At 43.0% G+C, this 24,204-nt stretch overlaps 1 protein-coding gene across 3 annotated transcripts in view; it reads right to left on the reverse strand.

Annotated features, from left to right (window-relative positions):
- FGF13 (fibroblast growth factor 13) overlaps window positions 1-24,204 on the reverse strand; it is a 587,176-nt gene that overhangs the window by 66,760 nt on the left and 496,212 nt on the right. For 2 of the 3 annotated variants that reach the window (XM_058292362.2, XM_058292360.2), the window contains 2 exons: window positions 12,835-12,945; window positions 7,466-7,569 (listed from right to left, as the gene is read on the reverse strand). In XM_058292362.2, the coding sequence (XP_058148345.1) occupies window positions 7,466-7,569; window positions 12,835-12,945 (215 nt within the window). Of the gene's footprint in view, window positions 1-7,465; window positions 7,570-12,834; window positions 12,946-14,904; window positions 15,154-15,803; window positions 16,062-24,204 lie in introns of those variants that run through there. The other variant, XM_071213265.1, reaches the window with a different exon arrangement.

Genomic DNA, 24,204 nt, shown 5'->3' on the forward strand with positions numbered 1-24,204 from the left:
CTTGTACCTCATGGGTGATGAACAGATTATCTGCTAATTGATAGATTGCCAAAGCTCCGGTACCATTTCATGCCTCAGGTTCTTTGGGAATCTAGATGTATGACTGGGACTCAGTGAGTTAGAGAGAAGGAGGAAGTTTTCAGGAAACATCTACTTCAGAGGTGATGCTAAAGTAGAATAATGCCCAGTTTCAGGTCTCTCCTAGGCTCTATCTCTATCTTCTTCAGTACAAAAAGCCTGCAATTAGATTCTTTTATTGACACTTTTATTAGAGTGAATAACTGTTAGGATAGGGGCAGGAACTAGGGAATACTTTCAAGATTTTTTTGAGAATTCTTTAACCAGAGCTATAGCCAAACAACTCTCTAAGAGGGACTTTGGTTGGTGCAGCCTTGCTGATTCTGTGACTAGGATATGGCAATGGATTTGGTATGCACAGGTTTTTGCTGCTGCTGCTGTTACAGTATCTGCTGTATACACTGGGGATTTACCTGCTCAATGTTTCATTTCTGAAAGTTATCACTATCATTTCCTGGTATCTCATTGACAAGAAAGTTTTATGGATGATTCATATCCTCCTTCTGTTAAGCATTTTTCATCCTCTGTATTTTTGCAGTCTAAGTCATAATGCTTTGGGGTTGCTATTTGCATTTGACTTTTACAAATCTTTATAATAATGTTTTTCTGAAGTGAAGATGGACATCAGCTCCTATTCTGACTCAATCCTGTTATAAGCTGTACCAGAATTCCTGATCACATCTGCGGCCCTTATGGAAGAGGGCGTTATAAATTGTGGCGACTGACTATCTGCAAAGTCTATCCAAGAAATCAATTGAAGCTTTTCCAGTAGTTCCACTTCCAGGACTGTCAAAAGTTGTTAGCATCGGGGGATCTGATGAATAACTTAATCAGAATTTTAGCACAGACGTGTTATCTATTCACACATTCAGCCTGGGCAAAACATATTAAACGTATTAGTCAGGGACTTGCCAGTTATTAACCTTGGTTACAGCTATTATAATGATCAGAGAAATGCTTTAATTTAAAGTTTCCCTGTTCAGAAGTCACAATTCCCTTTAGGCGATGTAACCACCGAAACTGGCAGTGTTGTCTTTGATTTTTTTTTTTTTCCTTCTGGTCTCTCAGCAATTCACCTTTTCTTATGTAATATTCAAATATTAGCACTGGAGAGGATCCACAGAAGGTTAATGATAATTGGGCCCTATAACTTATTTTTAATATTCAAATGGCCTGGAAGAAATAATGTGCTTGCTTTTATTTTTCACTATATACTTTTCTGTTCATTCTTTCAATAAATGTTAATTTAAAATGTACTTTTTTGCTGGACATGGCTCCACTATTAAGCCAGAGGGGAGTAGGGTAAAGAAGAAATGAATCAATTACTGCTTAGTCAGTACAGGATTTGGTAAACAAATAATTCAAATCGCAAGGTTCATGGAAGGAAAAACAACAAGGAAAAATGTCTTGGTTGAGCTCTGTTTTTTCTATCACATTGTAGATTAAAATTATATAAACTAGAAGGCAAGGGTTAAAAGCCATGGCTACATTGAGACAAGAGATGCACTAGGCAATAACACAAAATATGGTTAAAAAGTCTTCTTTGTACTCTTTTATAAAGATACTAAGTATTACCAAATATATTGCTTGAGCAATCTCCAGAGATATTACAGTTTCAGAATAAGGTATGTGAAACGTAGAATGATTTTAGTAATTCCAAAAAAACTTAATGTTATAATAGTAAAAGAGCAATGAATATAATATTGGTTTCTTCCATTTGTCTTTTGTGTATGTGTGCACATGTGCATGTGTGCATGTGGGTGTGTGAGACTCCCTCACATCTGGCTTTACTTGCTAAATTCCCCCTCAGTGGTTCTTGCCAATTATTTTATACTTTAGCTCCAAGAGACTGGCTTTTTTGTACAAATACGAATTTAGCTTCTCAGTTAAAGCCATGAGACACTTTAAAATAGGTGCCCCATGACCTCTCGTTTGGTTGTTTTTTTTCAACTTGGCCTCAAAAACAGAATACAGAGCCAATCTTACTCTATTTGGTCACAACCACTATTGCCCTTTTAATTTCTGAGAAAGCACCATCCTCTGTCATTCCTACACCTAAGAAATTAAACCGTTGCCCTGAAAATTTACTAAGTTTGACTATTTCGTTGTTTTTAACAGAGACCATAATGAGAAGGCACTTGACTTTGAAGGTACAAACAGCCGGATTTATCCAATTTCAAATTCAAGTAAGGCCAAGCTAGATTTTCCTTCACATTTGAGTAAAACTGCCAAATGTAATAAACATTTGAAATAATCTCACTGGGGAAATGTATTTTGGGCTTGAAAATTATGCTGATTCACTGGTGTTCTGAAGGAAAATCCAAGATGAATACAACCTTTTTGGTATGTTTCTCACTACAGTAATTTTAATGACTCCAACAGTGCCAACACCATAACTGAAAGCTGCTTTAAAACATAAAATCTGGATCCTTGAGCTAGCAGAGCCATTCAGAAATAAATAAAATGTGCTTGTTTTCTCTGTCCCCCAACTCTTGGAACATAATTTTGCTTTCTGCATTTCCTGTTTTTTAGTGGTACCACTCAAAATATGTGTGCTTAATTACTCTTGTAATGCGTTAATCTGAACAATACATACCCATCGAAATGGTTTGATCCCACAGTCATGAAATACTTCATCACAAGGATTGGTTAGATATATGCACCGAAACGAGGGACCTAAGTTTTGATAGTCAATGCATATCTAATTATATATTAAATAATCCAAATTCAACAATTTCTGTATTAACTAAATTCTACAAATAAGCAAAAGCTGTCATCAGAAGGAATAAGAATTTCTCTGTGCCTGCTCTATATTGGACACAATACTGCTTGTGTTTATTTCAATCTGTTTTCTCTTATAATTGAGTCAATCTCATTTCCATAAAGAGGCTTAATGACTAAACCAAAGCCTTCCATTTAATTCTATTAAATTTGTAAGCCTTCAATGACAATAACCCTAGAAGTCAAATTACATACACTTGCCGATGTACATATTCGACATAACTCAAACATTTAACATCCTATAAATGTTCGCTTGAAGTACACTCATTACTGAATTGATCAATGAGTTCATCTAAAATTTAACATCCTGTCTGTATTAGAATACAGGCTAGGGCTGCGAAGCCATTTCAACTGAAAATTAGGTCTTGAAATCAGGGGAACTAAACAAATCTGCAAAAGAGTAAGTTTCTAGTTGACTGGTAAACATAATGAATGGCTGGAGCATCTTAACATGAACCAACCCCCACCCATAATCTGATATTAAAACATACATCAGGAACCAATTTTCATGCACCTGGACAAGGGAATATAGAAGGGAAATGAGCCCCTTAGTTCAGATTCCAGGTCTGGCTTGGTCCTGGGATCAGTAACAGACACTGCCTCATTGCCATGGAGTCAAGCTGATTCTCAGGGACACCTGTTTTCTGGTCTTACATCTAGTTTTGCTAGCCCCAGGAATATATATAGTAGGCCCAGGAGCATAAAACACAGAAGGAAAATCACTCCCTTAATTCCTCTCTATATATGGAAAGGCTTACTACTTGTCAAGGGATTTCTACTTGTCTACACATTTTAGCCACTCCAACCCCCAGCTAAGCATTGTTGTGGACTCTGGAAAGGGAAAACGTGTTTTGATGAAAGGTACGTAATTAGGTAGGTAATATTGCTGCTGCTTGGAATATTCCAAGACCCAAAGTTGTTAAATTCTGAACTTTTATTATCCTGTTTCTAACATCTGGTATTACCCCTCTATTAAAACAGCTACTAGGATGCCAATGATATTTTCAAATTTAAGCCTCTTGATTTTTTTTATGGTTACTTATTTCAAGTAATTTTGAAATATTTACTACGAATAGCTTTACACGATTAAGTTTTGACAAACTCTCGCAGGCTCATGTGCAATTTTCTCATTATTGGTAAAGAAACGAGAATAAAGGGAAGAGCAAAGTTCTCTATGCACACTGAATAGTAATTTCCTTACAGTTCTGGAAAGGCTTCAGTTATATCATGGACAAAAGTAAATATGTTATGAAATAATAGCTAATTATGATTCTCTGTGCCACAGATGGTTCCTCACTGCTACTTGAGCCTACATCAAGTCTGTCCCCCATGGCAACAAGCAAAAAAAAGAGGGGAGGTTCGGTGCAAGAATCCTAAGATTAATCATGGAAAGCAAATTGCTATCTCTGTAGCAATAATGTGGAGGTGTTGTTTCTTTTTTTTAATGGTCAAAGGGGGGAAAGAAATGGCAAAAATGTGAAACTGAATTTAAAAGATATTGATGGGTATAGAAGCAGAAATGCAAAAAGAGAGAAAAAAGAAAATGAGATAAAATGAGAAAGCTCTTCTGAGCCATCAGCATTTTTCATCATCTCAAGAAACAGTCCTTCAGAAACGTAGAGGCAATTTGCTTGCAAGAGCAGATAACGAAGAGCTACATCAGAAATTTGGGATAAAGGACGGAGTGCATAGAAATTCATGGTTTCTAGCTTCACTATTCTGCAATCATTTTTCTTAGCCCTAGGTCAGTGGTTTTCAACCCTGGCTAACCACTTGCCTTATCCATGGAGATATAGGAAAAATTCACGCACAGACCCTACCCTCAGATATTCTGACCTAATTGGTTTAGTGTAGCACCGAGAATGATATTTTAAAGAAGATCTCCAGGTGATTCTGTAACAGGTAGCTAAGGTTGAGAGCTTTTGTCCAGCTAGAGTTTATGGGCTGGCAAAGTTTTTCTGCAAACAGACAAACAAAATAACTTAGGCTGCAACTGCTTTAGGGCAGACCCTAGTCATCTCTCAGCAAGATGATTGCAAAAACTTGAGAACAGTTAGTTTTTCTAATTACCCACACCAGTAGGCAACTTCCTTTGGTGATATTTGCTTCTTCCTTAGGCCACTATCAAGTCCTATTTTCTCTTTGACAAAGGTTAACAAAATCGAACACAGTATTTCCATAGCTTAAGTGCCATGGTTTTGTGCAAGGGAGGGGTGGTCTTTTCTCTTTGATTGCCTTGGCTCCTTGATGAAGCTTGGTGTGGTGTTGCACTTTTTGGTCTCAGCCATAAAAGTTGCTGAAATAATCTGGATACACTCAGCCCTACTCGAGAGTGGGCACCACACTTTAAACGAGATGACAACAAAATGGGGTGTCTACTCGAAGGACAATGATCAACATGGTAAAGCGACTCCAAACCATAACCAATCAGGAGTGATGGGAAGAACTGAAAAATTTATCCAGGAGAAGACTCAGATTCCTTTCCTGGGATAGAATGATTTGTAATCCTTTTTCCCTTAATGAACTCCAAGATTATCAGTCAGGTATCTTTTCTCCTTATCAAAAACAATTTCCTTTTCCTCAGTAGGAAATACTTATTTAAGGACCCTTTTTCTTAATAGGGAGTGCTTACAAAGTGTACCACATTTTACCATCTATTGCCCTGCCCATAATGAAGAAAGACCCAACAATATTCAATTCTTTGATTCCCCTGGAAAACCTTTCCTAGAAAGGAGTTCACATTGATATTTACCAGTTTGCTGGAATAATGGCCAACTGAATGGCAGGCTGCATGTTTGTTTGTTTGTTTTTAACATCAATTACCTAAATAAAATGCCAGAAGGCCCTAATTTCTGAGTAGGGGCACCTGGCACCTGGCCTAATTTAAATGACTTTTTCCCACTCATACTTATTTTCAAAATACGTTGTTCTATTTTTTTAAGTATGTTGCTGCAAATTGTGTGTGTGCAAGTCACCCATTTTTTTTAATTAGCACACCATAACAGTGATCATAAACCAAATGAAGGTGCTGATCCTTTACCAATACTCACTCCTACACCAGCTGGCATTTATCTTCTCAAAAGAAGTTCAGTATATTCCATTTCCTTCCCATGTCCGTATAACAGTTTTAGAAAGCAGCCATTTACTTTATTAAAAACCCACCTCTGCCTCAGGTCCTGATAAGGTAGTCTGTTGATGTAAATGAGGTTAATTAAAACCCTCCATTATTAAATTCTCTTTCCTTAATGCACACATTTGAAAAACGAAAACCTTTTTCCTATCGTTTATAATATTTCATAACACCGCATTAATAAAACGACAGACTTCATGAAGCTTGCAATAAATTCAGATCTTTCGTTTGGTCAAAAAAGAATAAAATCCTTGCATTTTTTAGACAACCAGACAGTTGAAATGGCCTGCTGGAAATGCTGATAGTGACAAGGGTTTGAGGTTTGAGACTTATGCTGACAATGATTTATTGTAAGAGGAAATGGGCTACCTGGTTTACCAAGTGAATGAACCCTATGTGGTCTGACTTACTATTCTCCTACTTCTCTTTCCCATCTTGGCCTCTGAAAAATTAGGATAGAGCATGGTTTCCACCATGTCTTCCAAGAGTCTGTCTACACACCTGGCTTTGAACTAAATTAGGGAACAGGGAGAGGAACAGTGGACACAAGTAAGTGGATTATATGCAATTTGAGGCAGAGATTTCTGGAGCCATGGTTATAGCTACCTTCAAGACTAGCTAGGAAGAGTTTTGGCCAGCAATTTTCTCATCTTTTTTTCATCGGATTCTTTCTCTAAAATACCTGAATTCAAAACAAAGATAAAAATATTCAAAAATTAAGTGGGTCTCCTGTAATATGAAACTAGATCCACTGATAAGCATGAAATCCTAACCCTGGTACTGTCCATGTAGGCTTCTGCCCATATTTAAGTGTTAAAATAAAAAAACAAACAAACTTGGAACTATGTTCCTTATTGAAGTATAGTCGACATTGTTTACAAATTTGCCTGAAAAAAGTTCCATTTCTCACTCTATTCACTGCATGCTTGTAAGAAAAAGGCAAGCAGGAATCTGTATGTAAGGAGGGGTTAAATTATGCTTGTCGGATATATAGTATTTAAAGATGCAGACTGAAATATTTGCCTTAATTGTTCTAAGGATAAGAAATAAAACTCTATTCTTTACCTCCTAGAGTTGACCTGACTGAGGGAGAAATGGCATTCCTTTCTAAAGGAGTAAATGTGAATAAATAAACGTTAAATTGAGTTGTAGAAAAGGCCTTGTTTCCCACAGTTGCAAAGCCAGACAGACCATTAGATCCTATGCTAAATAAAATAATAACGCAAATGACATTGTATATGAAACTGTTTGATGGATCTTGGATTTCATACTAAAAATGCTCGCTTCAAATGATTAATTAGAAAGAGACATATTTTCACAGAAGGTTCATTTGTCCTTTGAAATGATGTATTCCCCATCAAGAACACTCTTTCCTTCATCACAGAATCCACAATGCTAATACATATACAGCATTATCTTCTTTTTATAGCTGATGAAAAGGGGAATAGTCAAAACGTGCACAGTTGGAAGACTCACCGAGGTGTACAAATATCCCTCGCTGTTCATTGCCAAGTACAGCTTGGTTTGAACGCCTTGAATGGCCACCACTCGCAGACCCACAGGGATGAGGTTAAACAGAGCTGCAATGAAAAAGAATGTGAAAATCCATACCTATATACGCACACACACATACACAGAAGTACAGACAGGTTGGGCCTCGTTCTTCATGTTGTGTGTATTTGATTCCTGGTTGCGGTCTCTTCATGTTGTGTATATTTGATTCCTGGTTGCGGTCACATAACTGGAGCCATAACTACATCTTCTCGGACACCCTGGAGGAAATGGAAGACTTTGGTCACAATCCCCTAGTTTGTATTCAGGGTTGGAAGTGGGAATTCTTGACGTTGCTGGAGAGATCCAGTTCCAGGAATTGGTCTCTACATGAAAAAGCTTCATCCTTCAAAAAACCAAGACTTTAAACTGCTCCCCGCACCCCCACCCCCACCTACGTAACTGCTGCAATTCACAGTTATAGTTCAGGCCTACCAGTTGGGGAGAGATTCCCAGACTCTTAGAAGAGATACAAGTCCAACTCCCTCATTTAAATTACCTGTATTATTTCCAATGCAATAACCTGAAAATAAATCCAGGCCTTGGGAAAAAAAGTCCTTTTGTAGCCTTACGTTCCCAAAGAAGTATTTCATAAAGGGCCTACATTTTCCAAGACAGACTTGAGAGGGGTCCTGGCTTTCAGACTCCAGGAGCAAAGGTTACAGGAAGGAAAATCATGAACTGGGGAGAGGTTTATTTTTATTTGCGCAAGAGTTGCAAGTGGGCAAGGATTTGGTGCCAGGGAGGCCTTCATTCCCATTTGAAGGTTTGACTGTGTGAAACTTACACCCAGGCTCTCCTCACAATCACACACCACTCACTGGAGAAAACCAGTGGGCGTCCTCCCCCTGCCAGCTGTCGACTCCCTCCCACACCACGAATAAAAATAAAATGGTACATTTTTTAAAATGTAGTGCTTGCCACACACATCTTTTGAAAATAGCCTGCGCACCTTTCTTTCAGGAGCCATAGACCAATGTTGATGATTTCTGCCTTGGTGCTTAAGCTTGCTGAGGATGATAAATTGGTCTGCTATCGTTTCTGTGAACGAGAATGTCAAGGAGTCACCCCATGGGTAAGAACAGTTCTTCTGGAATCTCTAGTCTCTGTGCATATGTATTTGACTGCAGTAGGTAGGACAATGTGGATGAGTGATATTAATAAGAACAAAGCAGTCATTGGTGAGCCCACAATGGCTCATTCCCTTAAAATCGGGGTGCTACCAAAGAGGAGCTAGGACATATTGTACAGTTCAAAATACAAGTGTTCCTGCCACATGCCATGGAAAACATTTCATTAGAGACTCATCATATTAAAAGCTGTGCCCTTCTGTTATGTGAGGTAAAGGAAAGTAATGGCACAGATTGCCAGCCACGATCTCGTGTTATATTTGACAAAATAACGCACAGGAAAGAAGTCTGATATTTTCTGAGTGTCTCATAGACATGTCATATCTCTTTCGGTTGAGGATGCCTTGCCCAAAGCAGCTGCTCAACATGCATTTGTAGATTGAGAGCAATCGGTGTGGTGAAATATGATAACATCATATTCTTGGGAAATGAATGGATCACGATCCCATTATATAAAAGGTCATAGTTTAGAAATTCTGAGAGCTAAAAAAGCAAAGCCAAACAAAACCAAAACCTCTGTACCAGCTTGGTTTAAGAGCCATACCACTATATAATACCAGTCACCAGTCACCAAAACACTGGCATATGCCCGAATCCTAGTTTAGTCCGAGTAATAGATGACAACGAATGAGAAATGAAATTCAGAACTATTTCTAGAAACTAATTTTAAAAATAATATCCCAATTCTTTACTAACTTGGGGGGTTGGGCAGCAGAGACAGGTTTGATTTCACCTTGTGCTCCTATCTACTCTATTTTGGGTTTTAATGAGCAGTGAAATGTTGAAATTTCAAAACAGGAGACAACAGAATGAGCAAGATAACCAAAGGATGTCTGTAACCCATGCCTGAGATTAGCTATTCCTGAATAATGGTATTGACTATATAGTAGAACAGAAATTGTTCCCCCTCTACCATTAATTACTATGAAGCCAGATTCAAAATGACAAAACACCACTGCAAAACAAAACCTTGAGGAGAGCAGAAGTAGAGAGTGGCTAATCATACAAGTCAAATATTTTCCTGTCTTTAGGCATTCAAGACAGATCATACACTGGGCTGCTTTTAAAGTCTATCTAAAGGGGCAGTCCTTCCCAATAAAAATGCAAAGAAATTATATCAGGGGTGAGCTTGGACAGAATCAATGTCTTCCTATATGGCTCTGTTTCTCTAAAACTAGAGTACTTCTTCATAACCTTAAGAAACTATCTCGATCATGTTCTAAATATGGGAAGAAGACAATGGATTTCACTTGTGTACATAAAACACAAATAACTAAAATCACTTTTTCCCTTTCAATTTTGAAGGCACTGTGAATAAAGGAGAGTGTTTTTGTTTTTTGTGTGTTATCTGTTCCATCTACATAAAAACAACTTGCTTCTGCCTTGAAGGGACCGTTTTCTCAGGGCCAGGTAAACAGTTGGCAGTCAGTATTTGCCAAATATGACACCATGCTTCTTCCTCAGTTGGGCCAAGGTCAATTTCTCAAAGGAAGTAAATAAAAGTACATTTCTTAATGCAGATGAAAAACATGGGACATGTTGGACAGGGAATGTTGTTGCAGGTTTGAAAAAAGGGAAAAATTTTTTTAAAAAATCGCCTTCACTGTACCTAAAGCAGAATATCATAAAACTCCTACAATAAAATGTCTATCATCTTTTCCTTTTCAGGGGAAATATATAATTTATAATGACTGATTTGCTCAGGATGAGATATTACTGGGCTGACAGTTAACATTGTAATAAATCTACATAAGATAAGCTGAAGAGCATAATATCAAGCATATGTTTTTGGAAATTGATATACCTGGCTTGAACTAATTTGTTTTATCATGATCTTGCCTGCCTTGTAAGAATACAAATAACATAAAACCATTCAAGTTGAACTGAGTGAGAAAAAAAATTAATGAGAAATAAGAAACAGTAATAAAAATAGTAAAAATACACATGGACGACCAGGAATACATATTAGGGAAATAGTATATAAATTAAAGGGTGATCACTGAAAACAAAACTTGCATGCCTGTGCCACTCGTTTGAAGTAAAATGAATTAAATAATGCCAAAGAAACTGCTTGGCTCTCGAAAAAAAGACAAAAACATTTTGATGACTAGACTTCCATTTTGATAGGTTATTTTAATTATTAAGCGCTCTTGTTTCATGATGGCTACGCCACACAGTATCCTCCTTGGGAAGCTAAGCTTGTTCCTGTGCCTCTGGCCACACTCGGCATCTGGGGTAGGGTCCAGTCCCATGCACTCGCCATTTCTTTTGAGATAGCTCCCGGGTGTACTCATTATGTTATGGCAATCGAGAAATTAGTATAGAGAACACCATGCCATATCAAGTTAGAGTGAGATGGTGACCTGAGGCAGAAACTATGCATGTATAGGAATTGAAGAGCAAAACCGACTATTGGCTATGAAGCGCCATAGTAAGACATGGAGGCTTGCTTGACATATGCACGCATCCTACACCAACAGTATACAGTGAGATCTTGAAGATGAGTTTGGCCTATCGCAGTTTACAAGGCACACGGAGTGAATCATCTAATTTATTTTCTTTTTCCTTTTCAGGGAAACACATGTGCACAGTGGACCCAAAATATATTCCCCTCTGATCTGGACCGAGAAAAGATGTTAAAATTTGGATGGGGTGAAACAGGGTGGGGGCTCAGCAGCAGGAGCGGCAGCCAAGAATCTCCCTTCAGTAATGCCCATCAGACCCATTCCAATGAGGCCCTTTGGAAAACAGAGCAGCTTACGTCCCGTAATTCCTTCTTGAAACACCGAAATGTGGACGATTTAGGGGAAAGTTTTATTGCTGACCGTCATATACTAATTTCTATTGTAGGATTACAGTAAAATGCTCCAGTTCCACTTGCCAAGGTTGTTCCAATTATGCAAGAGTATGTGTAAAAGAACCTCAAGAAAACTCATTGCAGAACTTTACTATCACAGCATTAACATAGCCTTTTGCAAAACAGTGAAGAGCCGGTCACTATAGATGTTTTTATCCTAGGTCCCAACAGAGCTTTCTTCAAGGGTAATTGAAGGTGACTTCTTCTTGAGGTCATAGCTTGGCCATCAGCCCAGGAAGCATTCCTAAAAAGTGTGAAACCCTTTAACACTTAACATCAGGACCCTTGCCTGTAGCTTAGCTGTCTATAGCCAGGCATCTCTAAAAAAGTTTCAGAGCACTCTCCTTAGCATTTAGACCTGTTTTCCTTGGCTGTTTTCTCAGTCAACAATGGGGACCTTTCTGGGGAAATAGGCAGAATCTGGGCAAAATGCAGTACAACTTGGGAAAAATATAGACTGAATTGTGGGAACTAAGTGTTTTAGTCTCATGGAACATTTAGTAGGGTTGCAGAAATCTGTAAAATGCAAGAAAATACCCATGCTCTGTCATCAAAGAGAGGGTTTTACTACTCGTGAGTTTATGTTTTTATTACTCCAAATAAACATAAACAAAGCATATGTAAGGAAAGGTTATGTAACATCTCGGAATCACCAGACTTCAATAATAAGTAGAAATAAAATTGACTTCATTTTTATGAGTTTCCTTTATAGGTTCACCATTACGGTCTCCTAATCAAAGCAGTTTGGTCTCTACTTAAACCATGGTTAAAAGGAGAACACTCAATGAAATCCCTTTACCTACTTGCAGAGATATCTCAATGTTAAAATCCCAATTAGTCTCAGAGTTATGGGATAGCAACTGGGGAAGAGAAGTGAAAGCCTGGAATGACGAATTCTTGTGCGGCAAACCACTCCTCTGTCTTGGGACGAGATGGGTTCTTACGAGGGGAAATAATGTGCTATTTCAGGATCAGGGTGTAGGTGAATAAATTTTGAGTGGGGAAAAAAGTAATAAATTCCAAAGGACAGCCATAAATCTATCTCGATTACCATGGAGATGACATTTGAATTGTTCCTCAGATGGTGTCAACAATATTTGCTAGAGTTCAGTATTTTAGATATTTTCATGTTCATTGGCCTTTGGTATAACCTACACAAACAGTATTACACAGCGTGGCTTGATTTTGCACCCACTTCAGAACTTCACCAGGGTAGTTTATTATAAATAAATAAGTAAATAAGTAAGTAAAAAGAACACGACGCCAACAACACACTGGGCTATCCTATTTATTGTACAGGGACTTACTGTAAGTGCTGTCCTCGTCTTTGGTGCCATCGATAGTTCCATCTGCCTGCAGCTGCAAGTGGAAGCCCTGCCGGCTATAGAGTTTGGTGACGATACCCTTCAGCTGAGGCTCTGCAAAGAAAACAAGGGTGTGAATCAATTGATGAGCTGCGCGTATGCAGGTGAAGAGTCTCAGAATTCCAAATTCCAATTGCATCAACAACTCATAGTGGAATAAGGTCAAACCAGACTGTTGGAAAGAGTCCTCTGGAGGAAGGAAAGCAAACGTGCAAAACTCCAAGTTTTCAGAATCAATCTCCAAACTGAGGAAATGTTGCTTTCTGCCTGGCAACAGAGCTGAAGTCCTAAAGCTTCTGGCAGTGTCTACCGTTTCTGATGGGGTGTCCTTTGGCTTACAGAGAGGTACTCTGTTTCATTGAGCATTCAGAATGGGTTGGCAAATGGCATAGTCTGCCTTTTCATAATGTGCCACTTTTCACGTGGAAGGAAAAGGAGATAATTTAAGAGTTGGTTGTCAACCTAGTACCAAGAACCCACTGCCAAAGATTTCCTTTGGAACTATGACAACTCGAATAGGCTCCTCCATTCCAAGAAGATTGAAAATCCATATATAACCTGGAGCTCCATCAAAGGACTTGATTTAGAAAATTGAGCCTTCGAGACAAAAAAAAGAGGGCGACAAAATCAAATATCCATCGCAACACAGTAGAATATTAACCTTAGGGAAAATGGGTGCAAAAAGGGCAGAGATTTTGTTGGCAGGGAGGAAAGAAAATTAGTTCATACTCATCTTCGAACTTAACATCAGAAATCTGAAATGTGATTATGCGAAATACGTATCCTTAATTTAAATGATTTTCAATTACGAAGCCCCAAAGATTAATACGGTCTCTAATGCATAACACCAGTAACAGCCAACCTATCCGAAATTTTCTTTTATTGAATATAGACATCTGCGCTGAAACAGTATTCATGTGATTATTCTGGCCACATAATCATGTCTTTCACGATTTTGAAAAACAAGCCTCATTGACAGCTAATGCATTAAAACTTTGTGCAAGCCAAAAAATGCATACCTGCATTTCTAGTCCAGGGTGTGTAGAACACAGAGTGAACTAACAAGATCCACTTCCCATAAGTACATTTATCAAGGTAATGGCAAGAAAACAGTGCAAAGGATTCACTAGGTTAAGAAAGGCCAAAAATAAGCTGCATATTTCCTGGAAGGTCGACTTTGATGCAACCTTGACACCTAGAGTTGTATGAATTTCACCCCCCCACCCCACCCCCCCCCCGCCCCAATGAGGGACTATGGCGCTACTTTATCAATGGGTAGGTTCAAAGGAATCCACAATCCGGGTTTGAGTTAAAGTTTCCTGTTCAGTCCTGCATTTGATTATAGCAAGTAACCGCAGTTCGACTTAGTCTAACCAGATCACTAAGCCCTTGGTCACAAGGCTCTAGGACCTCCCCTCCCCACCCCCAAACACACACACACACACAACTTCAAAGCTGCACCACAAGTCTGTCCTGATAAGCTTAAAAGTGATCCAAGAAATGGAATGCCTGGACAGCTGAAGCCCACGTTTCCCCCCTGGGGATGGAAGCTGGAGGGGAAGGGTCAGACAAGCAGGCTACCCCAAGGCAAGAGAGGGATTCCCCAAGTTCTCCAGGGGGCAGTGGTGTCTGCCCGGCTCTGCACCTGCAACCTCCACGCCATGCACGACAGCCATGTCTGGGGCACGTCCGCCCGGCGCCCTCGGGGCAAGCACACGTGTGGCCCGCCCGAAGCTGCGGACGCGCCTCCCGTACAGGATATGGCCCCCACTGCCACCCCCACCCCCACCCCGGCTCTGCGCCTGTCCCAGGGCAGTTGCAATGCAGCAACTCAGTGACTGTTCCGAAGGAGGGGAGGAAGCAATCGCCTACCTCCGCACGCACCCGGGCTAGTCGGCCTCATCCGCGCAAGATGGTCCAGCAACAAACTCACCTACGCTTACCTCCCCGCCCACCCCCCTCTCCACGCGCAAAGTCGGGGTGGGGGAAAACCAGCCCAGAGCCCCTTCGGACCTGGTCTCCTCCTGCGCCGCTTCTTGGAGCCGAAGAGTTTGACCCGGGAAAAGACATTTAACTTGTTTTTGTCGCAGCTGGTCTTGCCTTTGCTGGGGCTGCTGACACACTTGCAGGCGTTGGATTTCTCGCGCTCGCGGGCTTGTCGCTTCTGCCGGATCAGCGAGCTGGCGATTGCCGCCGCCATCGCCACGACGCCCACCACCACCACCACCACTTCTTTAGCTGCCCCTCTCCTGGCGCCGCCGCCTCCTCCCGCTCCTCCGCTCCTCGCTGCCTCGAGATCGCGCCTTCGCAACCTGGGTCTCGGGAGCCGGCGCTCGTCCGGGCGGCTCCACACTCCGGCTTCAGCCGAAGAGGGGGCTCAGCATGCCGTCCGAGCGTGCCCCGGCGGTGGTCCTGCTCCCGGGCGGGCGGTGGGCTGCCTGGGTCCGAGCCGACGCCACAGCCCCGGGCCGGGATCGCGGTGCCAAGCCGGGCGGGCGGAGGCAGAGAGCTGCGCGGCTGCGTGCGCTCAGCCCCTGCGCCCCGAGGACACTGTGCCAGTCCAAGTGGCTCGGGTCGGAGTTTCGCGGTACCCCCCGCCCGGTGGCGCTCGGAGGGGGCCGGAGGAGGGAGGCGGGCGGAGGGAGAGCGCGCCGGGGCGGGGTGGGGGGGGGAGAGGCCGCGAGCTCGGGCGGGCGGCGGGAGGGAGGGGGAGGAGGAGGGGGGGCAGGCAGCGCGCCCGGGAGCGCGCCCTCGCCCTGGCCCCTCCGAGGCTCCCACTAGTCCTGGCAACTTCTCGGCTTGACGATCGGGAAAAGTTGGCCGGTGGCCGCTTTCCCACGGGGAGCAAACAGGTAACGGCCTCGCATCCTTGCTGCTGCTGCTGCTGCGGCGGTGGCGGCGGCGGCTGCTGCTCAGGGCGCGTCACAGTTGCAGCACAGGAATCCGGTCCCCACAGGCACCCTCCCGAAGAGCGAGGAGTGCCACGGCCTCCCTCCCCGGCGGCCCCTCCCTCCCACCTCCCCCCCCTCCCCAGCGTCGCCTGAGGGCTGCTCGGGCTAACACCTGTCGGGGCTCCGGCACTGCCCCATCGCCCAGTGCCTCCTCCCTTCCTCTGCCCGAAAGGAGCTTCGGGAAGAGGCACCGGGAGGAGGTAGCTGGGTTGGAGGAGCGGGGTTTGCTCGGTGACGGGGGGGGGGGGGGGTGGGGGGGGGGTGGGGGGGGTGGGGGGGTGGGGGGTGTTTCCTTAGTGGCTGCCTCTCAGCTGGCCAGATGGCGCCCCTGGGCTCGAGCCCCCTGGGAAATTCGGCAGTCCCCTGTACCCGGGCTGGGGACTTTGCAAGCTGTCCCTGCCCACACCCCCTCACCCACCCCAGCTCGGATGAGGCCTTTGGCACAGCGACACTTGTGGCCATCCAGGAGGGGAAGCCAGGGCTCCCAGACGGGCTCAGCCCCCGCGCCGGCGGCAGCAGCAGGCACTGCAGAGCTGTGCTCGCGCCCCACGCTGCCACCCAGTGGTTTTGCTGACTTTTCATTTCACGCCAGGTCGTGCGGCCCGAAACCCCGCTTCTCCTCGGCGCCCCCTCAACTCTCCTTTCCGGTTTGGGGACTATAAGCAGTATTTGGGAAATGCAGATCTGAGCCTCCTTACTTAAGTTCTGGCCCATCTCCAATCTCCTAACTTTTTTTTTCCTGCTCTTCAACCTCGGACAGCTCCCCGCTTCCCCAGTTGAGAAATTGAGGCAGGCTTTTTTTTTTTCCCCCCCCCCCCCCCGCTGGCATCAACGCTGTTCACTGGTTCTGTCCTCTCTCACTTCTATATTCTAATCTGCAGGAGAAGAAAGAACGCGTTTTTGAGGTAAAAAGCTCAATAAAGAGGACCGGTCCATCTGCATCTCTACCTTCAATGAGACTCAATTGTTTTAGTATTTTATGTGATTTCTGAGGCCAAGAAGGAAGCCCCAATTTTGGGATCTGGAGAAGGGCTGCTCTATTTTGGAGCTGCCAGTACGTTCTTTAGTGGACCTACCCACTCACCCCCACCTTTCAGATCTTTTCAGAACCGATGGAGATGCAAAACCAGAGGCTTAGCCTGCCCCAGACTCCAAGCCCTTTCTTGCCTGAGCTCCAAAGGAGGAAGAAGCTCTTTCTTTCGCTTCTTAGCCCATCAGAGTGGAATCACCTGACCCTTCTGTAGATTTTGTTGCCTCACGGGGAAAGCTGCTGCCACCTCCCCTTCCACTTGTCCCAGACCTTGAAATATCTCTCGCCCCTGCAGGAGCACTGTTGTGCGCCTGCAAGGCAGCCTGGGATGCAGGTTGCAGGAGCTGAGATGGACAGATTCAGGAGAATGATGCTACCTGGTCTGAAACTCCCTGCAGATTAGCCTACTCCTTTGTGCTCTGGGCTTTTCCAATAGAAAAGGGAGGACAAGGGAGAAGACTTCAAGTCAGCTCAAGTCTCTGCTGGTCTGCTCCCACTGGACCTCAAACTCCTTGAAAACAGCAACTGGGTCTTGGCCACTACTATATTCCTAGCACCTGGCACAGTTCCTGGCATGTAGTAGATGCTCAATAAAAGCCTGCTGAAAATAACTGATGAATGAATGACGGATTTCTATCGTTTCCGGAAGACAAAAGCTTTCCCTGTGCAACATGTGTGCAATCGCTAGTCAAAATCCAGGCTGCGTGGAGGGAAATAATCTCACCAAAAGAGGGGTCAGGAGCAGCTCTGTCCAGGGCTAAATATTGGGGGTGATCACTGCTCACTCTGCATACTTTTTGACCATCCCCTGAGCACGAACCCCAGTGGCCTCTTAGGAACCTGAACCAAATCAGACATGAGGAAGCTAAAGGAGGACTAAAATCTGAATAAGAGTAGGGCTGGAACTTGGGAACAATGAGGGGAGCACACTGAGAAAATGAGGAGGGCTTCCCTGTCATTTTTCCTCCACTTTCTATGCAGGCAAGCTCTCACCCTTTGCTTGTACAAACGCCCTGCATAAGGTATTTTTCCAGATGCCTGCGGAATTCCTGGCATGGCCACTCTGAGGTGCCTACCGGAGGTAAACAGAGAAAAGCGCAGCAGCATATGCTGAGGACGGGGCCGCTTATCATTACAAGTTTGCAAGCACAGACATCGGCATAGTGTCCAAACCCTGCCCATCCTTGCCCAGCTTTGGGGGAAATTAGGGAATTAAACTCTATGCCATCATGAGCTTATGGAATGACTGGACCAAGGGGGACAACAGATGACTCTGTACACACTTTTCTTGCTCTCACCGCTTTCTCCCTAATTAAATGCTATAATCGTGGAAAAATGAGGAATATATAGGGAACCACATATATATGCTTCCAGCCCCTCTGCCACATGTGTCCATGAGTCCATAAAGGACCTCTGACCTTTCTACAGAGCCCTCTTTATTCTTCCGTCTCTGTGCCCAGGAGAAGAAATGAACCCAGGGGTTAGTGAGACTGGAGATGGAGGCCTCCAAGAAGAGAACTCCAGCAGGCCTGTGACTAAAGGGTCCACATGCAGGAAGGCCACTTGGAGCCTGGCTCCAAATCCGATTGCCCTGTTCCCCTTAACCACGAAGAAGGTGGATGCATGGACCCCTCTGTAACTCCTGCTTATTTTATAGGTGTTTCAGAACTCAGAGAAGAGAGAGCATGAATGTCCCTCTCAAGTGCCCAAAGGGGGAAGCCTTTGCAAGGGTTCCTGAGGCTTGCAGCCTGCCCTGGGGAAGCATATCGGCCTTTGCTCTCTGCCTCACTGCCACCCCACACCAGTACCATGGCATTTGCGTGGGTGGAAGAAGAAAGAACTTTTCTTTTAACCCCTATTTCCAAAGTCCCTCCTGCTGCTTTGCTCCCTGCAGTTCCCACTGTCCCCTGGCAATGGAACATCTTGGCTCTTCTCCAGATCCCTGAGAGTTTCAGCTATTTCACCCCAGTGCCCCTCACTCTTCCTCGCTGCATTGAACCACTCTCCCCTTCTCCTCCTGGACCTCCTGTTCCCATTGCACCCAGCACCATGCTCTCTCCTTGACTGTGTTAAGGAAGAAAGCCTTCTTAGCATCTTTCCCCAGCTCAACTTCCAAAAGAGTCCTGGGCTGGGAGGGCAGGAGACATACATATGTTTTCATCCTGTCTCTGCCACAAACCAGCCGTGTGGCTAGGGGTATGCCGGTTCTCCTCTCAGGGCCTCCGTTTTCCGATCTTTAAAATAATGCTTTAGGGAAGGGGATGTGACTCAAACAGTTGGGCACCTGCCTACCACATGGGAGGTCCCGGGTTTGGCACCTGGTGCCTCCTAAAGAAGATGAGAAAGACAGCGAGCTGATGTGATGGTCTGGTGTGGCAAGCTGACGCAACAAGATGATTCAGCGAGAGGACGCAATGAAGAGATGCAATGAGAGAACAACAAGCAGGAGTGGAGGAGGCTCAATCCACTGGGTGCCTCCCTCCCACATGGGAAGTCTGGGCTCAGTTCCTGGTGCTTCCTAAAAAGAAGATGAACAGAGAACACACAGCAAACAAACACAGAGAGCTAACAGTGAGTACAAGCAATAGGGTGGGGGGGGGGAATAAATAAATAAAATAAATCTTAAAAAAAATAATGCTTTAGACTGGATCAGTGCCTTTCACATTTTTCTGCAGAGCCCTAGGAGCAGAGAGAGTGACCTCAGTGCCCTCCCCCTGCTCAACCTTAGTGCCTCCACCTTCATCTATTTTATAGACTGGGGTTCTTTGTGTGATTCTGTATATAAAAAAAAATTTTTTTAAGATCCCACTACCCAGAACAAGATGTTTGAAAACCTCTAGGTCCGTAAAACCCTTGTGGTTCTGAGAATGGTTTTGCATTCCCCTCTGCTCCTCCTACTCGCCCCTTTCCCTTCCCAGCCCACCAGAACAGACAACTCTAAACTGGATTCTAAAGAAAAATGCAGAAGTTCCTTTGGCCTCACTCCAAGTGGTTTCACCTGAGACCCAAGCTCGAGGAACCTCTTCAGAGAGAGTGATGTGAGTTATCAGAGCAGAGAACTCTGCTCGTTCTGGGCTGATCTCCTTTGGCAGGCCTCAGATGAGCTGTAAGGAAGCTGGGGGGACTTGCTTTCAAGAGGCACCTCCAGGGGAGAGAGAGAAACCCAGCAGATGTGACAGTGATGAGGAAAAATGAGGCCATTCAGACAGCCTCATCAGGAGGGGCCTCAGTCAGGAGCTTTTAAGCAGGAAAACATCGGCCGCCTCTTAGAAACCCTGAAAACAAGAGATTTCAAACATCTTTCCTTCATGAAGAGAAATGTAATCAGAGCCACTTGCCAGTTTGCTCTGGGTCTCTGCTAACACTACATCAAAACATCTGAGTGGTCAGTTACCAGGTGAGGACTGATGGTAAGCTCAAGAGGGCAGGGGCCATGTGACAAGGTCCAGTAACACTGCGAAAGGAGATAGGGTATTTGAGATATCGGGCAGCAGATACCACCTTTCCTGGTCTATCTAATTATGTTCAAAAGCTCTGAAAAACGACTGGATAGAAAATACAAATGAGGAGATTAGAGAGAAGCCATTAGCAAAGGCTGTTGCCACTTACCTCCAAGCAGGAAGAAAAATGCAATTTAAAAGAAATCTCATCAGTGTCACACGGGCGTTCCAGGGATAGAAAGAGTGACTACTGTCTTCTGTAACATGACCTGACACATTTATTATCTGACAAAGACCCTCTGCTACTCCGATCAACCTAAGGTTGCCAGACCAATTTTTGAGAAATTGATTGGTGCTCCTGATCTGAATTCAGAATGAGAAAGCCTTGGGACCTTGGACTGGGATGTCACTAGGGTGGCGTCTCCGCCATCATTATGTCCACCCTCCAAGATCATTCTCTAAATACGTAAGCTAAAGAAAATTTTATGCCACTTCTGATTTATATTTCAAATCAACTGGGAAAACACTAATGATGCTCCTTAAGAAGAAAAATTCTATCACCACCAAAAAAATTTCATTGTCCAGTCATAATTTATGACCATTAAAACCATAAAGCACCCTGATGGTATTAATCCTATCTATGAAATCAGTTCTTGGTCATTTATAAGCCATGGCAGCTGCAACATTGAATGTTCAAGGCCTCTGATTCCCTGCTTGGTCATTTAATCAAGAAAACCCAGAGATAACTATGGGCTTGCTGGGGTGGAAATTTCTCTCTTGATCATAGGAAGAACACACAAGAAAATGAGCTTAAGCTTCAGTATGTGGGGATTTAGGTTCTCTAGGAGGAAGAACTTCTTTGCAGTAAGCGTTGTTAAATACCAAATTTGGTCACTGATTCTCCTTCTACAGAAGAGCTTGGTGAATACAAGAGAAACTTAACCTATCCAGGTGTGCACAGGGCTCTCATTCTGCCATAAATACTACACTATTGTTTACATACCCAGTGGTCTGCAAGAAAGAAGTCCTCATGGGAAAAAAGGCAGTAACGCCCTTATTGAGAAAGTTTCTCTTGTTCAGCATGTCGGAAATACTTTGTAGATACAATACACTTATTCTTAACCAAGTGCATTGCTTCAGGTGGCAACATAGCCTCCAGAGACAGTGGAAGTACCAGCTTCTCTAAGTGTCAGTCAATTTTATCCAATAACATTTGGAGGTATTGATGGAAGGGTTGCTATTTTATTAACTGACTTGTGGCTAGCAAACATAAATGAGGGGTTTCTCCCATGCCCATCAACCAATGAATGGATGAACAAAATGTGGTACATACATACGATGGAACGTTATACTGCAGTAAGAAGAAATGAAATTGGAATACATAACATGAATGAATATTGAAGACATTATGTTATGTGAAATAAGTCAGACACAAAAGGACAAATATTGCATGGTCTCACTAAAATGAACTAAATATGAAGAATAAATGCATGGAGTTAAAATTTAGAGTATAGGTTATTAGGAGATAAGAGGAGGGCTGTGAAGGACTACTTAAGGATGCTTAATGCATATAGAAGTTGTAATGAACTTGACTGTAAAAGCGTGCAAATGGATAGAGCTGATGGTAACACATTATAGTGAGAAGAATTAACACAGCTGGTCTATAAATGAGATTGTGGCTGAAAAGGGTGTTCTAGGGATGTAAATGCTAATTGACGGAAAGCTAGAGAATAATCTAGGGACTGAATAGCACAGTGATCCCAGAGGTGGATGAGAATTGTGTTTACTAGTACAGATACAAGAATTCCTTCTATGAACTAGAATGGATGTACATTACAATCACTATTGCATGTTGGTGGGAATGTGGAGAAGCATGGGAAAATTACAATTAATGTAACCTATGGACTATAGTTACCAGCAATACTGTAAAATAGTTGCATCAATGCCAAAGATGTACTGTGTTAATAATAGGGGAGTATGGAAAAAAACATATGACATAAATGTACACTATAGGCCAGTTAGTGGTAATAGTCTGATGATATTATCTCATAATCTATCATAAATGTTCCACAGCAATCTAGTATGTTGGTGGAGGGGTGTTGTATGGGAATTCCATACATGTGCGTGATTGTTTTGTAAGCTCACAACCTCATTAATAAAAATATATTTTTAAAAACATAAATGAGTGGTTTCTGTGATGAAACATATATGGGGGAGCAGAAAGGTACAAGACTCAGAGGCAAAATTTCTATAACACTGGGTTCATTTCTTGCCCAGAGAACTAAGTAATCTAAAATGTAAAACTAGGGGCAAGTTGATGGGGGATTTGAGGTAGAGGCCAACAATCTGTAAATTTTCTGGATTTAAGCCTATTCAGTGAATAGGGTTTAAGGACAAAAGTGACCTAAACTCAGGATTTGTGGAAGGGAATGCAGTGTTTGCAAATGATGTCAAGTCCATTATTAGCATATGGGGGTGGTATTTGCAACCGCCTTAAGGAACACTGGGTTGATTTCACATTTGCCAATGGCACCAATTTCCTCTCGGAACATTTCTGTTTTTCAAAGGAGCAGTGAGAGCATCGCTCACTGCGAACACCTCAAGCTTAAGTGTCTTAACACAACCCTTTTCAGACGCTGAACAGGATTTAGGCAAGAAGATCTGCTGAATTCACAAGGAAGGGTATTCTTCAGATTCTAGAAGGGAATGAAGGATGGGTCCATGTTCCACCTGAGAACTGAGGGGATGCCCCACATTGTTTTTAAACTCTCCACCTTGCTTTAGCTTTGTTGCGCAAAACTAGGGTTTCCAATGGTGACGATGCGCAATAAATTCTGTAGTTACAAATGGACAAGCAACTTGCTAAATGCTATAACATGATCTCCTTCGAACTTCGCAATTACCATTGTGCCCATTTTACAGGTGGGTAAAGTGAGGTCTACGAAGACTAAGCGAAATACCTAGAGTTTCCTAGCTAGTAAACAAGTGGCAGTGCCACAGTTTAAGGATCTTCAGCCAGTGTACAAGGCGAGACTTTTAAATATTACGTCTTTCCTCCTTGGCACTGAGTCTGAAATTTGAGTCACTAAATAGTTGTAACCTGGATATGACTGTCTCTTAAGCTTGGGAGAAGGTGACAATAGCATGGTTGTCAACTTCTGTTTTTCCTTTCTTTACCCACAGTGATTTATGAAACAAGAAATGATATGACCCATGTATAGTGACAAGCATAGCTCATAACATTTTCAACAATAAGATCTTAGAGCAGCATTTAATAAAAACACTGCTACCTTTCTCACTAAATGAAATAATTATAAATCACTGTGTAACGTCATTCTGGGTTCCCCAGCCTGGGGAATAGAATGACATTGGGACTACCTGACTCAGATAATCAGGGAGTGCTCTAAGACCTATAGGTCCCCTCTCTGGAGCCTTTCTCTCACTCCTTAGCAGAGACAAGAAGTTAAAGCTCTCCCAAATCTCTCAGTTCTTTTCAGAGAGGGAAAGCTGGCTTTCCACACTGTAAGCTTTTCTGTGCCATCTGCTTTCCGCTACAGGAAGCCAAAAGAGAGAAAAATATTACACGAGGCAAATTCGCTTCCATGGTCTGAAGCCCCTGACTATCCTTTTGCAATCAGGGATTTCTCCAGTATCCATTTGAACTAATTTGCTCTAACTTTTCCCTTCTGACGACCAGCGAAAAGTATAATTCAACTGAAGGAACTTATTTATTAACTTCTCCTGCCACCACTGAAGGCCTCAAGCAGGTTTAGAAATTGATCTCATTTCAAAGATACCAGATCTGAAATGAGAGAAGTGCCCTTTGTTTATTCGTCCATTCAATTGTTCATCTCTTTGTTCATTCATTCATGCATTTATTCTAAGTTACCTG

This window comes from Dasypus novemcinctus, chromosome X (assembly GCF_030445035.2).
Source record: "Dasypus novemcinctus isolate mDasNov1 chromosome X, mDasNov1.1.hap2, whole genome shotgun sequence".
NCBI lineage: Eukaryota > Metazoa > Chordata > Mammalia > Cingulata > Dasypodidae > Dasypus > Dasypus novemcinctus.